The sequence below is a fragment of the Pungitius pungitius genome, chromosome 1 (assembly GCF_949316345.1).
Source record: "Pungitius pungitius chromosome 1, fPunPun2.1, whole genome shotgun sequence".
NCBI classification, from domain to species: domain Eukaryota; kingdom Metazoa; phylum Chordata; class Actinopteri; order Perciformes; family Gasterosteidae; genus Pungitius; species Pungitius pungitius.
This window is the reverse complement of record NC_084900.1, coordinates 8,974,616-8,986,319: the sequence shown is the minus strand read 5'-3', so window position 1 is coordinate 8,986,319 and position 11,704 is coordinate 8,974,616. Positions and strand designations below refer to the sequence as shown.

The 11,704-nt window shown below is 46.2% G+C and overlaps 2 protein-coding genes across 2 annotated transcripts in view; one reads left to right on the top strand and one right to left on the bottom strand.

The window, feature by feature from the left end:
* The first annotated feature begins 390 nt into the window (after positions 1-390).
* On the top strand, positions 391-3,544 carry LOC119222715 (carbohydrate sulfotransferase 12-like). Its single transcript, XM_037479555.2, has 6 exons — positions 391-497; positions 788-898; positions 1,040-1,209; positions 1,274-1,417; positions 1,490-1,788; positions 2,917-3,544. Exons 2-6 carry the CDS (start codon positions 799-801, stop codon positions 3,155-3,157), a joined length of 954 nt encoding a protein of 317 aa, XP_037335452.2. The 5' UTR covers positions 391-497; positions 788-798; the 3' UTR covers positions 3,158-3,544.
* Positions 3,545-4,153: 609 nt separating this feature from the next.
* sema4f (sema domain, immunoglobulin domain (Ig), transmembrane domain (TM) and short cytoplasmic domain, (semaphorin) 4F) overlaps positions 4,154-11,704 on the bottom strand; it is a 37,285-nt gene continuing 29,734 nt past the window's right edge. Inside the window, exons 2-15 of the mRNA XM_037479022.2 lie at positions 11,524-11,669; positions 11,364-11,423; positions 9,074-9,172; positions 8,666-8,777; positions 8,443-8,562; positions 8,130-8,284; positions 7,868-8,049; positions 7,617-7,755; positions 7,286-7,499; positions 7,046-7,155; positions 6,755-6,906; positions 6,349-6,404; positions 6,002-6,192; positions 4,154-5,792 (exon numbers count right to left, since the gene is read on the bottom strand). Coding sequence (XP_037334919.2) covers positions 5,070-5,792; positions 6,002-6,192; positions 6,349-6,404; positions 6,755-6,906; positions 7,046-7,155; positions 7,286-7,499; positions 7,617-7,755; positions 7,868-8,049; positions 8,130-8,284; positions 8,443-8,562; positions 8,666-8,777; positions 9,074-9,172; positions 11,364-11,423; positions 11,524-11,669 — 2,459 coding nt within the window. The 3' untranslated portion in view covers positions 4,154-5,069. The remainder of the gene's footprint in view (positions 5,793-6,001; positions 6,193-6,348; positions 6,405-6,754; positions 6,907-7,045; positions 7,156-7,285; positions 7,500-7,616; positions 7,756-7,867; positions 8,050-8,129; positions 8,285-8,442; positions 8,563-8,665; positions 8,778-9,073; positions 9,173-11,363; positions 11,424-11,523; positions 11,670-11,704) is intronic.

Here is an 11,704-nt window from a genome sequence, read left to right as displayed (position 1 = left end):
ATACCAGTTCACAAACTACGGAGATTCTACATACTGCATTGATAAAAACTCCTGTAGATGCCCAAAGTTCCTTTGAAATAATGAGGCAAAATAACAAAGATCCATCTTGACACATTTAACTGAATAAGTTATGAATAATGAGGGGTATAATGAGTGCACCCAACCAAAGAAATGACCACAAAATATGCTGACGTATATAGGCATCTTCATGCTGTGAGGCGCGCTGACATCAAAAAGAACAGACTAATCAAATATTTGGTAAGGTTGGAGAACGTCAGTCTCTAATGCAGGTTGTAAATTACATGAAGATGCTGTCAACTCCACCCTTCTTTGTGTTTTTTTGTCAAACACATCAATGACATCACATTGTACTCGTGAAATAAAGGTCTCAACAGGACAGGAGGATGCAGTACACAAGCAATGTTTCTGTCGGCTGAGGTTGGAATTTCCCTTTGTCTCTCTTCATCAGATCGTCTAACGGAGGGTTCTGCCATAAAGTGGGTGATGCACAATATATTTATAAATTTAGGTTGCTAGTTCACAGTAGAATCAATATATGTTTCTTTAAACTCAATAAGTTTTCATTTGTTAATGCAAGGATCTTCAGTGTGAATTTTGGTTCTTCATAAATAGTGCAACATGCTTTTACACGCTCTGACATGTTTTGCAGTATGGTTGATATTTTCCTTGTGATTAATATTTACAGAGTTTATTGAATATATAATCAAGGAACAAAGACGTCAGTAACATAATAAATAAGAAACTTTGAATGTACTTTTATTGACAGGGGCAGCTGTCATGGGGTCGAGCAAAGGACTCCTCCTGCTCCTTGCTTTGGGACCTATGATTCTCATCATGCTGTCCTTTTACCAATGGGACAGGATTTGGGAAAAAAGAGGTACAACAAGTGTCCATAGGTGATCGTGTGTGGCATTTTCAGTTCCGGCTGTGTATCCTGGTGAGGATCCAGCCTCAAAGCCTCTGCTTAACAGAAAGGTCATTTAGTATAACACACATATTTGTGTTGGTCTTATCACAGCTGAACGGCTCCGTCGGCGGCAGGAACTGAGAAAGCAGCTGCTAAGAAATATGTGTGACCAAGAGGAATTTTCTAAGGGGAAGCACAGTTTGGAAGACATAAGTGACAAACAGCTGGAACACCTGATTGTGGATGACAAGCATGGCATCATCTACTGCTACGTTCCCAAGGTGATGGAGACATCGACTTTGTTCCAGACCACATCTTCCAAAGTCTCGTTTCTATCTACAACAGGTGGCGTGTACCAACTGGAAGAAGGTCTTCTTGGTCCTGAAACAGGGACAGCCATACCAGGACCCCATGTCCATACCGTCTGAGGTTGTCCACAACAAAAACAAGTACACTTTCCTAAAGGGCTTCCCGAGACCAGAGGTTAAGGTCAGTTCATGGCATCCGATGTGTTGAAGTGACAAAAGAAAGTGCTGATGCTTTCTCAATTTAAAACTACAGGCAAAGCTGAAGCGCTACACAAAGTTCCTCTACGTCCGGGACCCCTTTGTCCGTCTCATCTCTGCCTACCGAGACAAGTTCCAGAAAGAAAATCAGGTCTTCTATAGGTTATATGGCCAGAAAATTCTGCGCACGTATGCCAACCAGTCCAATCCGGCCAAGACAGTGCATGAGGCGTTTGCGTCCGGCATGCACATCTCATTCTACAACTTTATTCAGTACCTGCTGGACCCACGGACGCCGCCCTTTGACGAACACTGGAGGCAATTCAACAGCCTGTGCCACCCCTGCCTAATAAAGTAAGGTCATCTTTGCCAGCAAAGCAGCAGGTTTGTGGACATATGTGTGTGTACAATTGAAATGAGGAGGCGGTTGTGCTGGATGCTGAAGTTCTATGAATCCAGGGAAGACAAGATAGAATTTTCCGTTACATGTTATTAAATTTACTCTTTTTACCAAAGCGACTTACATTGCTTTGCATTATAACCCAATTATTACATTTTGCCTGGGGAGCAATTAGGGGTTAGTTGTCTTGCTCAGGGACACTTTGACATGGCACATGGAGCATCCGGGACTCGTACCACCAGCACTACTCCATGTGCCACCATCGCCCCTTTAAAACCACGCACGGCTATAAAAAGCCCTTCGTGCATCTCAGTGTCACATCAACATCTTGTGGCTGGATTGCCAACAAAATAAGATAAACAAGAAAAAGTGGAATGCTACTTTTCCAATTTATTGTAGTCATCAGTTTTTAACCATGAGTGTGAATTTGTCCAATTCCAAAATGCACCATCACACCTAGCACATAACCAATGGTACATTTTCATTAAACACTTCTCTAAGGGCGTTGTCTGACTCATGAGAAGCTGCCGCTGTTTGCCCTCAGGACTCTTGGCTGCTGTTGACACTTGACACCGGAATAAGATGATTGAACAGGGTATTTAATGTTTGGAAACAGGAGACAGAATCACACATTCAAGTCAAGCACCAATGCTACACAAAGGTCTTCTTCTTTGCAGTGGGAATATATAGAAGGAAGATAAACATGCTAAAACAAGGGGGTATTGGGCTAAAACGTAATAAACCTCTGATGTGGACAATGGTGGAACATCACTGCAGTTTTTCCAACAGCTGCTCATTACACGATGTGATCAACAAAAGCACCTGTGTTAAAAGTTATTGTAGGTGCAAGATGCTTCGGTCTTAAACAAATCACCAGGGCTGAGGGTGGGGACGAAATGAGTGGTGGACATGAAGGACAAGCGGGGGAGGTGGAGACACAAATGACTGGTTTGACTGACTCGCAGCCCAAATGGTGCTTCTCACTACGAACGCCATTTTAACGTCCACAAATGACCAACTAATTCAATGTCAACACTGCTGATTTCAGCAGAAGTTTGACGGCGTTGTGTTTCCCCACGTAGGTATGACTTCATCGGCCATCAGGAGACTTTTCAGGAGGACGGTGAGCAGCTGCTGAAGATGCTGAGCCTGGAAAACCACATTCGGTTACCTCCTGCATACGAAAACATGACTTCCCTGAATTCTGTGTTGGACTTGTTCGGCACAGTGCCCCTGGAGGACAGGAGGAAACTGTACAAGCTGTATGAGGAGGACTTCAGGCTTTTTGGCTACAGAAAGCCTGTTGAACTGCTTGATGGTTGATATGAATTCACGATTTGCACTTTTCCCTACGCTGTCTGTCGCCATTGACGCCACAATATTTACCGTTATACGCACTGTGGTTATATTGCGGCTCTGTAAATGTATTTGTCTGCTGATTATTATACAAAATCTACATCAAAATCTCGAAACCATCAAATCTCATTGATATGAAGTGAGATTGGTCTTCTTCAACAATTCTTACCCGGATGGATTTTTGCTTGCTTCACTTGTTTGAGAACTAAATGGCTAAATGTGTGAAATAAATGAGATTTAATTATCATGCAAGTTGGTGTACACGCTTCCGGCATGCATTGTCTCTCAAGTCTCTGCTTGCGTCTTTGCATGGAAGCAATGCACGCGGAGAGTAAACAAGGTCATGTGTTTTAGGAGAACTCTCAGTTGGCTTTAACAGTTGTAGAGTTTGCCTCTAAACACAATAGAACTGAACAAATTCTAATAAAGGCAGTTATCACTGTCAGGGCAGCACTTTTTTCAATTAGAAAACAACGAATATGACATTTGGTCCAGCAGATTTTAATCTGTGACCTGTCTTCACTCCGGTATGAAACTTCAATGATATTGGGATGTATCAGATTATAATAATATAATCGAATTATGATAGAACATACTGAAGCTGCAGCTTAGAAAGTACATACGTTTATGTACATACGTTTATGTATGCATTTAATTAGGATATATTTACTTCCTCATAACATGGGGCCCAGAGACTTGACCTTCTTGAACTCTTGTGCAGAGCATCGTTGGTCAGAAAGACCCACAGAGATGGCTGTAGCTTCATATTTACAGAGTGCAGTGCGATATTAAGCTTCTCATTAAAGAACACAGTTTATGTCTCCATCTTGTGGATTGATAGTGGTACTGCACCGTGTAGTGAATCTCTTTAAAATGGAAACCTCGCTTCCAAATTGCAGAAATGGACCAGTTTTGGTCCATTTCTAGAAAGATGACATACACATTTTTAACAGACAGCGGGGGAAAAGTTAACAGCAACTTTTTATGGATTTATTACAAAACAACATGACAAAAACAATACATTATTTAAGTTTGAAACGCACAAAAACGAGGGGATGTTGACTTTGTGTCCAGGAAGGTCCATTTCGTGAGACATATTCTGAAAATAACAGCCTCCTTTCTCACTAACTGTGAGGGTGAATAGTGACAGATCTGGGCAGCTGTCACTTGCATCTGCTGTGCAGCAGACACGGGTCTGATAGGTGCTCTCGAGTCCTGTCACCCTCTGGACCTCTGTGGCAGTGTAGACAGGGACATCCAATCCACAGTCACCGTAGTGTCTCTGAGAGGGATGCCTCCCTGTTCGAAGCCCGGGGTCCTTACAATCCGACTGTCTATGGCTGAGCAGTACCTCTGTGCCTTTGGACCCGATGAGGCGTGGGCTCTGAGTGGCGTTTCAGAGGGAGGAACATAAATGCAAAGAGAAACTGAGGTGCCGAGAGAATCAAAGTGCACTTTTCTTCTGCAGTGCCATCGGGAGAAGAGCTTGAGAGAGAAGTTAAGTTAAGGAGAACAACAATATGGCTTTTCTATGTCTTCACATGTAGACATTACATCTTTGATTTTCTTTCAATATTTAAATTGAGTGACATCACATTCAGATCTGTGTTCGCGGTCAAGTTTAGACATCAGACAACTCATATTTACATTGTATATTACATTTGAAACATTTATTTAGCCATGGCTCTCAACCGGAATGTCTCACAACACTGTTGCTCTCTCACATGCTTTGACATAAAATGGTCATATATTTCTAATATTTCTCTTCATGCCACAGCTCACAGTCAAAAAGCCTTTGCCAGTATCCATTTATATTCCTCCGGGTTTTGTTCGGTCTGTTTGGAGGATGCAAAATGTTGCGATCAACAATTGGATCTTTTCATATCGAACTTTCTTCACACAGAGCCAGCGGTGCTGGTGATTTAAACATGGGAAAGCGGGACAACTCCTCGTCCAGTCCTTTTGCTCCATCCGCAAACCCCTCGCCCAGACCCTCATCTACCTCATCCCGCTCCCCAAACTTCCTCTCGACCATCTCGGGCCTCCCCCTTTCCCCCGTCCTTCCATCCAGCAAGTTCGCCACAAATATCTCAGGGGTTAACTTCAAGCCGCTGCTACTTGTGTTGCAGTTGGCATACAGGGAATTCCCATGGCCATTGTTGGGGTTGCTGTGGATCAGGGCGCCGCTGAAGCTGTTGCCATGGGGACTGCCATTCCCCTGGTTGCTTAGAAGCGTGGTAGAGGTGTTTGTGGTCGCCGTCCCGTTGCGTTTTTCCGTCAATCTGAATCCATCGGACAGCAGGCTGGCACTAATGGGAGACTGCGGCGTGGCTGAAGAGCCCAGCAAGTCCCGCCCTTTATCAGACGACAGTGAATTATCTGGCAGGTGGTGACCCTGGCGGGCAATGCTGAGGCGCCGCGTCACAAAGTGCAGGAGAAAAATACCAAGCACTAAACCCATTAGGAATACAAGGATGTAGATGGCCAGGACGTGACGACCTCTGCCTTCCGCCACGGTTCCTCCAGCACTCGGGCCTTCCAGTGTCAAGTGATAGGCTGCTCTGCGGCAGGGGGTGGGGTCTCTGCTGCTTGGTCCCGCCTCCTGGAGCAGAGCAGAGAAGAGGAACAGAGTTATTGGATTTCGAGTTGAATTAGAGGAGGTAAACTTTAGTTGTAAAGTCTCCACATCTCCACATCCTGTATTTTGATCAAATATTCTCCCTGACACACCAGCTCTAATAATTACTTTACAACAGCAGGAAGAAAGTGGAGCAGAGTGAACACGGTGAGCCGACAGCTTAGCCTGTGTACCTGGCATGTGCAGATGTACTCCCCAAGGCTGTCATTTGCGACGGTCACCTCCAGGTCAGAGTGGTGCTGCCTGGTGTGCCGGTGGGGGGGATGCTCCCAGCTGCAGGACCGGGGAGACAGCTGGACACACGGCAGCAGCAGGCGCAGACCCACGGAAACGCGCAGCTCCCTCGTGGACGGGTTGCAACGCCCTGGAGGAGGCAACAGCCAGGGAGACAGTTTTGAGTGGAACAATAGGGAAAACAAACATTTAGATAATATGGAGATTGTAAAGTTACAACCACACAAGTTCGAAAGCAGATCACAATGCATTGTATTGAAATGAGATGAGATTGAAATGCACTCACCTTCTGCAACATCACACTTCCTCAAGGCGTTGTCTACAATATCTCCTGGACCAGGCCTGGATGCACACACAAAAAGTATGGGATTTTTTCCATCATATTCTATCCGCAACCTACTTTACTTGGTCTCTGAATGTTATAATATATGTTCAAATTGATTAATCTATCTAGGGATAGTTAGTTTCACTAATTAGATTATTAGTACATTGAGAATTCAAAGATATTTCTGTTTATGTGGTCACGATATTGTAATGCAGATACACTAAATATTTTTGAGGTATAGATTTATGCTTTTTTTAAATTGTTTAAATAAAATACACAATAAATAAATAACATTATACAAAGAATTTTCATTTTCACACATAACTGGACTGTTTCCAGTTCCCTGAGATAGTCCTGTAGTACTCACTCTGCTGTTGTGGGCCTGCAGGCGTCTTCCTCTGTGCTCCACACACAGCCAAGTCCTCTGGCTCTGGCACATACCGCACAGCTGGAATAGAGAGCGCAGCCTTCAGCCTGGACACGAGCCAGAGACAGAGGGCTGCCCACCAGAGCCCAGCCCTGGAAACACAGGGAACCATCACAGGAGCAGTGAGCAAGACAAACAATATGTCTGGGCCGCTGCGGATTAACACATGCGTGTGTGTGTGTGTGTGTGTGTGCCGTTGTGCGGTATGTGTTTGAATGTGTGCGCAAATACCTTGTGCAGCAATATATTGTTGACAGGCTCCTGTGAGTCGAACAGAGAGAGCTCCTGCAGCAAGGTGGCGTTCTCACCCACGACCGCCACTTGGTGGAGCTCCCCGCGATCTGCAAAGATCAACGTTTATTTATCAAATATTTACAACACTAAATGTGCCTTGACCTCAATTTCCGGAGACACTTTGAGCTCATCTCGTGTCCATTCCATGTCCTTATCTCTGCCTCCCTGTCTCCTCACCCGTTCCGAGGTGCAGCACTGCTCCCCTCCGCTCGTCCCCACTTCCCGTCTGAGTGACAGCCAGCTTGGTGTATTGGATTCCCTTCCGCACCAGCAGGGGCGCCGCAGTCACACTGTTCTCCATCAGGGGGTGGTCCCTCACGAACGTCAACACCTTGTCGGGAAGGTTGAGGGACGAATCGAACCCCTCGTCCTTCAAAGCTTGGTTCAAACACTACAAGGAATTTGCAGGGGAGATTGGAAGTTGAGTCGTTCACATTAATATGGTAGAACGTCAGGAATGTTGAAGGTATAAAGTAGACATTGGGTATGTGGTTGCTCAGTTTGGTACCTGGCCAGGCCGCGGTGTGGGGACAGGCTCGGGGTGAGCCCAGTCGCAGGTCTTCTTCAGCTCTTTGAAGGGGCCGTCCATCACTTTGCTGATGTCAGACAGACTAAAAACACACACTGCTGACAACTCATCGCGCTCCCTAAGGAAGGGGAAAAGAACGCTTACCATGGATTCATTTCAAAACACATTCAGTATTTGATCATTAACTCTGTTTCTCCCCCTACCCTCTTCTTCCTTGTCCCTCAACCTACCACTGGGAGGTGAACAGCCCGTAGAAGTGTGTGCTGCTGGGATCGCCCGGCGTGCGTTCCGTGGTGAAAACGTCGGTGAGGATGTTGTAGCGCTGACCGCTCGGCTTGTCCTCACACACCAGCTGCGCCTTGAGGAAGGTGGTCCAACGTCGCTGCAGGGTCTTCATCCCTCCCACGTCGGACTGAACGCACAAGCCTGACAGTGAGGTCCCGCGAGGCAATCAGTAGGTCAATCGATCGATCGATCCAGACGGCGGGTTACCTTGCAGACTCGGGCCACCCTGGGCACTTTGACTTTGGTGTAGAGGTCATACTCCTTGGCCACCTCGGTGAAGAAGAAGTAGATTTTGTCATCGTCTCCTGTCGGGTTGCTTGAAGCAGACTGTTGTATGAAGGCTGAGCTCACAAACTCCGGGTCTGAGAGAGACACACACACACAAACACACACATAACACAATTAGACTTTTTCAGTGGGAAAATGTGACTGATAATACTACGTGAAAGTGTGGTTTGTGTGGACAAAGCATGTTTGTGCATATGGCGTTTAGGGTTAAATGTTTGCATTTGGATCTCACCATTCAGCCAGTTAATGGATCGATCAGTTCGGATGCGCTCCTGCTCAGCGCCCGTCCCCCGCGAGATGTCGAACAGCGTTCCCAGGAAGTTACTGGTGGCTGCTGTGTAAAGGGTACCAGCTAAAACAAAAGAGAGAAAATGAAGGGAGTAAACTACCTTGGAGTAAGCTACAAACAAAAGCCGATTCATCAATCAATTAGTCATTCAGTGCCATCGTCCCACCTGCCATGACAGCTGTGTAATGCTGACTGGGCTCAAACGGACACTTGCCCTTCCCCGTCTCCATCTTCACTCCTCCACCCTCGGTGGGCTCCAGAGTGAAGGAGGAGAGCTCCTGCAGGACGACAGGAAACGAGATCATTTGTAAAGCCACCTTTTTAGTCTCTAATGTCACTATAATCAAGTTGTCAAAAGCAAGAAATAATCTGAAGATGAAAACTGAAAAATGAAAACGGGTAGCAGAGGGTGGGACTCTTGTTTGTGAAGGACCAGGGAAACTTGGACCCGGTTTGGAACTGTGCAGCGTTGGTGGATAGATCGGGGGGGGGGGGGCTAAGCTCCACCCTAGGTCGCCTCCCTCTAACACACGCAGACACGTACACCCACGAGGGAGGCCCCACACAAACTAACCAGGAAGGCACACTGAGGGTCGAAGGCGTAGGTGCCACACACGTAGACGCGTCCGTCACCCAGAAACTCCAGCAAACGAATGTAGTTGTTACAGTCAACCTGCAGGGGGAGACAAACACACAGGAATCCAGATAAGGCCTTGACTCCGAAGCGCAACTTCTGATGTATTTTCACTATAAGTACGTCTGTTTTTGCCGATGAATCGAAGTGGTTCTTGTAGTGACCACACTGAGCTTCAGGAGAAAGGTTCTAGTGGATTCTTACAACTGCTTGAGTATTAATGATTCTGAATGGAAATTGGAGACCCCCCGCTAAGTGGAGAGACACTTGAGAGCCTCATTGCTGGCAGAGACCATCCATACTAACTCACACCTACAGGGAAGCAAACCGCACCACTATACCACTTTTTCATGCAAAATATGTATGTAGAAGATATGCGTGTGGGTTTAGGGTTAGGGCTCCTTTGTGGGTCTGATAAATTACACATCATAAATTATGGTTTTGTTGAGCTCCCCTATCTCCTTACATGCATATTCAGCCTGCAGCCGGGATGGAAAAACACCCTCATTGTTCCCCCCACAGTTACCATGAAACCATGACGCAGGCAGTTTTTGGTAAGCTTGTGCGTGTTTGTCTCTGTGTTCCATCTTGGATGGGCTCCAGGCGTGAGTCACCCCCCTCCCCCCCTCCCCCCACCCCCGTCCCCCGGGACCTGATCCTCTCCAGTGCCCAGATCATGTCACCCAAATCAGGCCCAGCCGCCTCCACGACCCCAACCGGTCCGGTGAGACGAAGGACAGAGAGCCAGTGAGAGAGGCCGAGGGCTCGGCCCACTAACAATGGGCTCAGCCTGGGATTAGCTTTTTCATTGGTCCTAAATTGACCTCATTCATGCTAATACGACTCATTCACAATCTGGCACGAGGTGAAGCGAATGGCTCTATTCTGTTCAACTCTATTTCAGTCTATTCTATGTGAGTGTGTCGAAGATCACAATTAGACGTCATTATCAGAAAAGCTTTTTTTTCCCCCCCCATGAGGTCTTACTCCTGCTGCTATCATTCATATTTCCTCTTGAATGGATCGAATGAGTAGGTGTTGAGTGAAAGTTGCTGTACTTGGCAAACTTCTTAGTAGCCTTCCAACTCCTTTTTTGGATTTCAGTTCCATACCGGTTTGGGTACACTCTCCTTGCTGGCAACATAAGAAAACTGAGATCATCCTACCTGTCCAGAAGTTAGATAGATAAACGAGCCTGGGTTCATGTTATTCTGCGTCTGCTGATGGTGTCACCGTTGGGTTTACTGCTGGATGCGGTTCCCCTATCCCCCTCTCGTGTTACATGTTGGGTGTTGAAAGGCAGCACTCACATGTTCATATAGTCTCTCCAGTCAACACTGGGGTAGTTGATTTCAGTCAACACCGACTAATAATCACTGAGGAGACAGTTGTGGTTTGCGAGTTCATTTTGAGCTGTGCAAAACTAACACAAAGATCTGCTGTGCCTTATGATGTTTGCCTATTCATCTATTACCGGACCTCCTGATCGCCTTTGTTTGGGCACATCCAGCCCATTGAGAAACCCCGCCTCCTTAAGCTGATTTTTTTTCCTTGAGTGGCATTCACACACAAACAAACGTACACGTTCCCTCTCAGGGTCGACTTCACGGTAGCTTCTCGTTCAGTCTACTTGTCTCTCTCTCTCTCTTTCTCTTGGAACAATGCTCCTAATGCTTGTATCCCATCACTTCCATCTATCTTCCTTCCCGTTTCCTGCCCTCTCCCCATCTTCTTAAGCACTCTGACTCACATGTAATCTTCTAATCAATGTCTTTTCAGAACCATCCCCTCCCCCACCCAATCCTTCTGTTTCCTGCCTTCATCAGCCATTCACCTCAGTAGAAAACTGAGCTGATGATTGCATAAAGCGGGTCTGAACTACTTCTGCAGTTAATTCACAGTGCTTCCATGAGCTCTATTATTGTAAAGTCCTGGACCAAAGATCTTTTCTGAGCATCGTCCGGTCATGAGGGCTAAATTATGAGTCTGAAGCTGTATATCAACCTGATAGGTCATACTCCTTGAAATGAGTCATTTCTACTCATTCAGAAATTAGACGATAGTATACAGTATGGAGATGTTTTGTGTGATCCGTCTAGACTTTTATCAAATCTTTTGAGCTACTGTATTTAGGTTGGCTTTCAATAGTAAAGAAGGCATGTGAGCGGACCACACAGACGCACACACACACTCACACACACACACACACACACACACACACAGCCCTCACCTCCGTCTTTCCCTTCGCCACACAAGACTTCCTCTTCTCCTCTGGCACATCCCAAACAATCTAAGAGAGTTGAGGACAAAGAAAACAAACACTGTTGATAATACAATACGACAAATATAACGACAGCAGACTCACATGCACACACATGCACCCTTCCTACCACTTTTGGTTTTTGGTTCAGCCCGTTGGTGTCCACTGCCAGGATGGCGTCCTTGGCCCCGAGGAACAGCATGCCCGTTGAGCGGTCCAGGAGGAAGGTGCTGAAGTTGGTCACGTTGTGGAACTTCTTCGGATCAAGAATCGTGTCTGTGGACCAAAAGAGAGGGATTCTCAATATATTT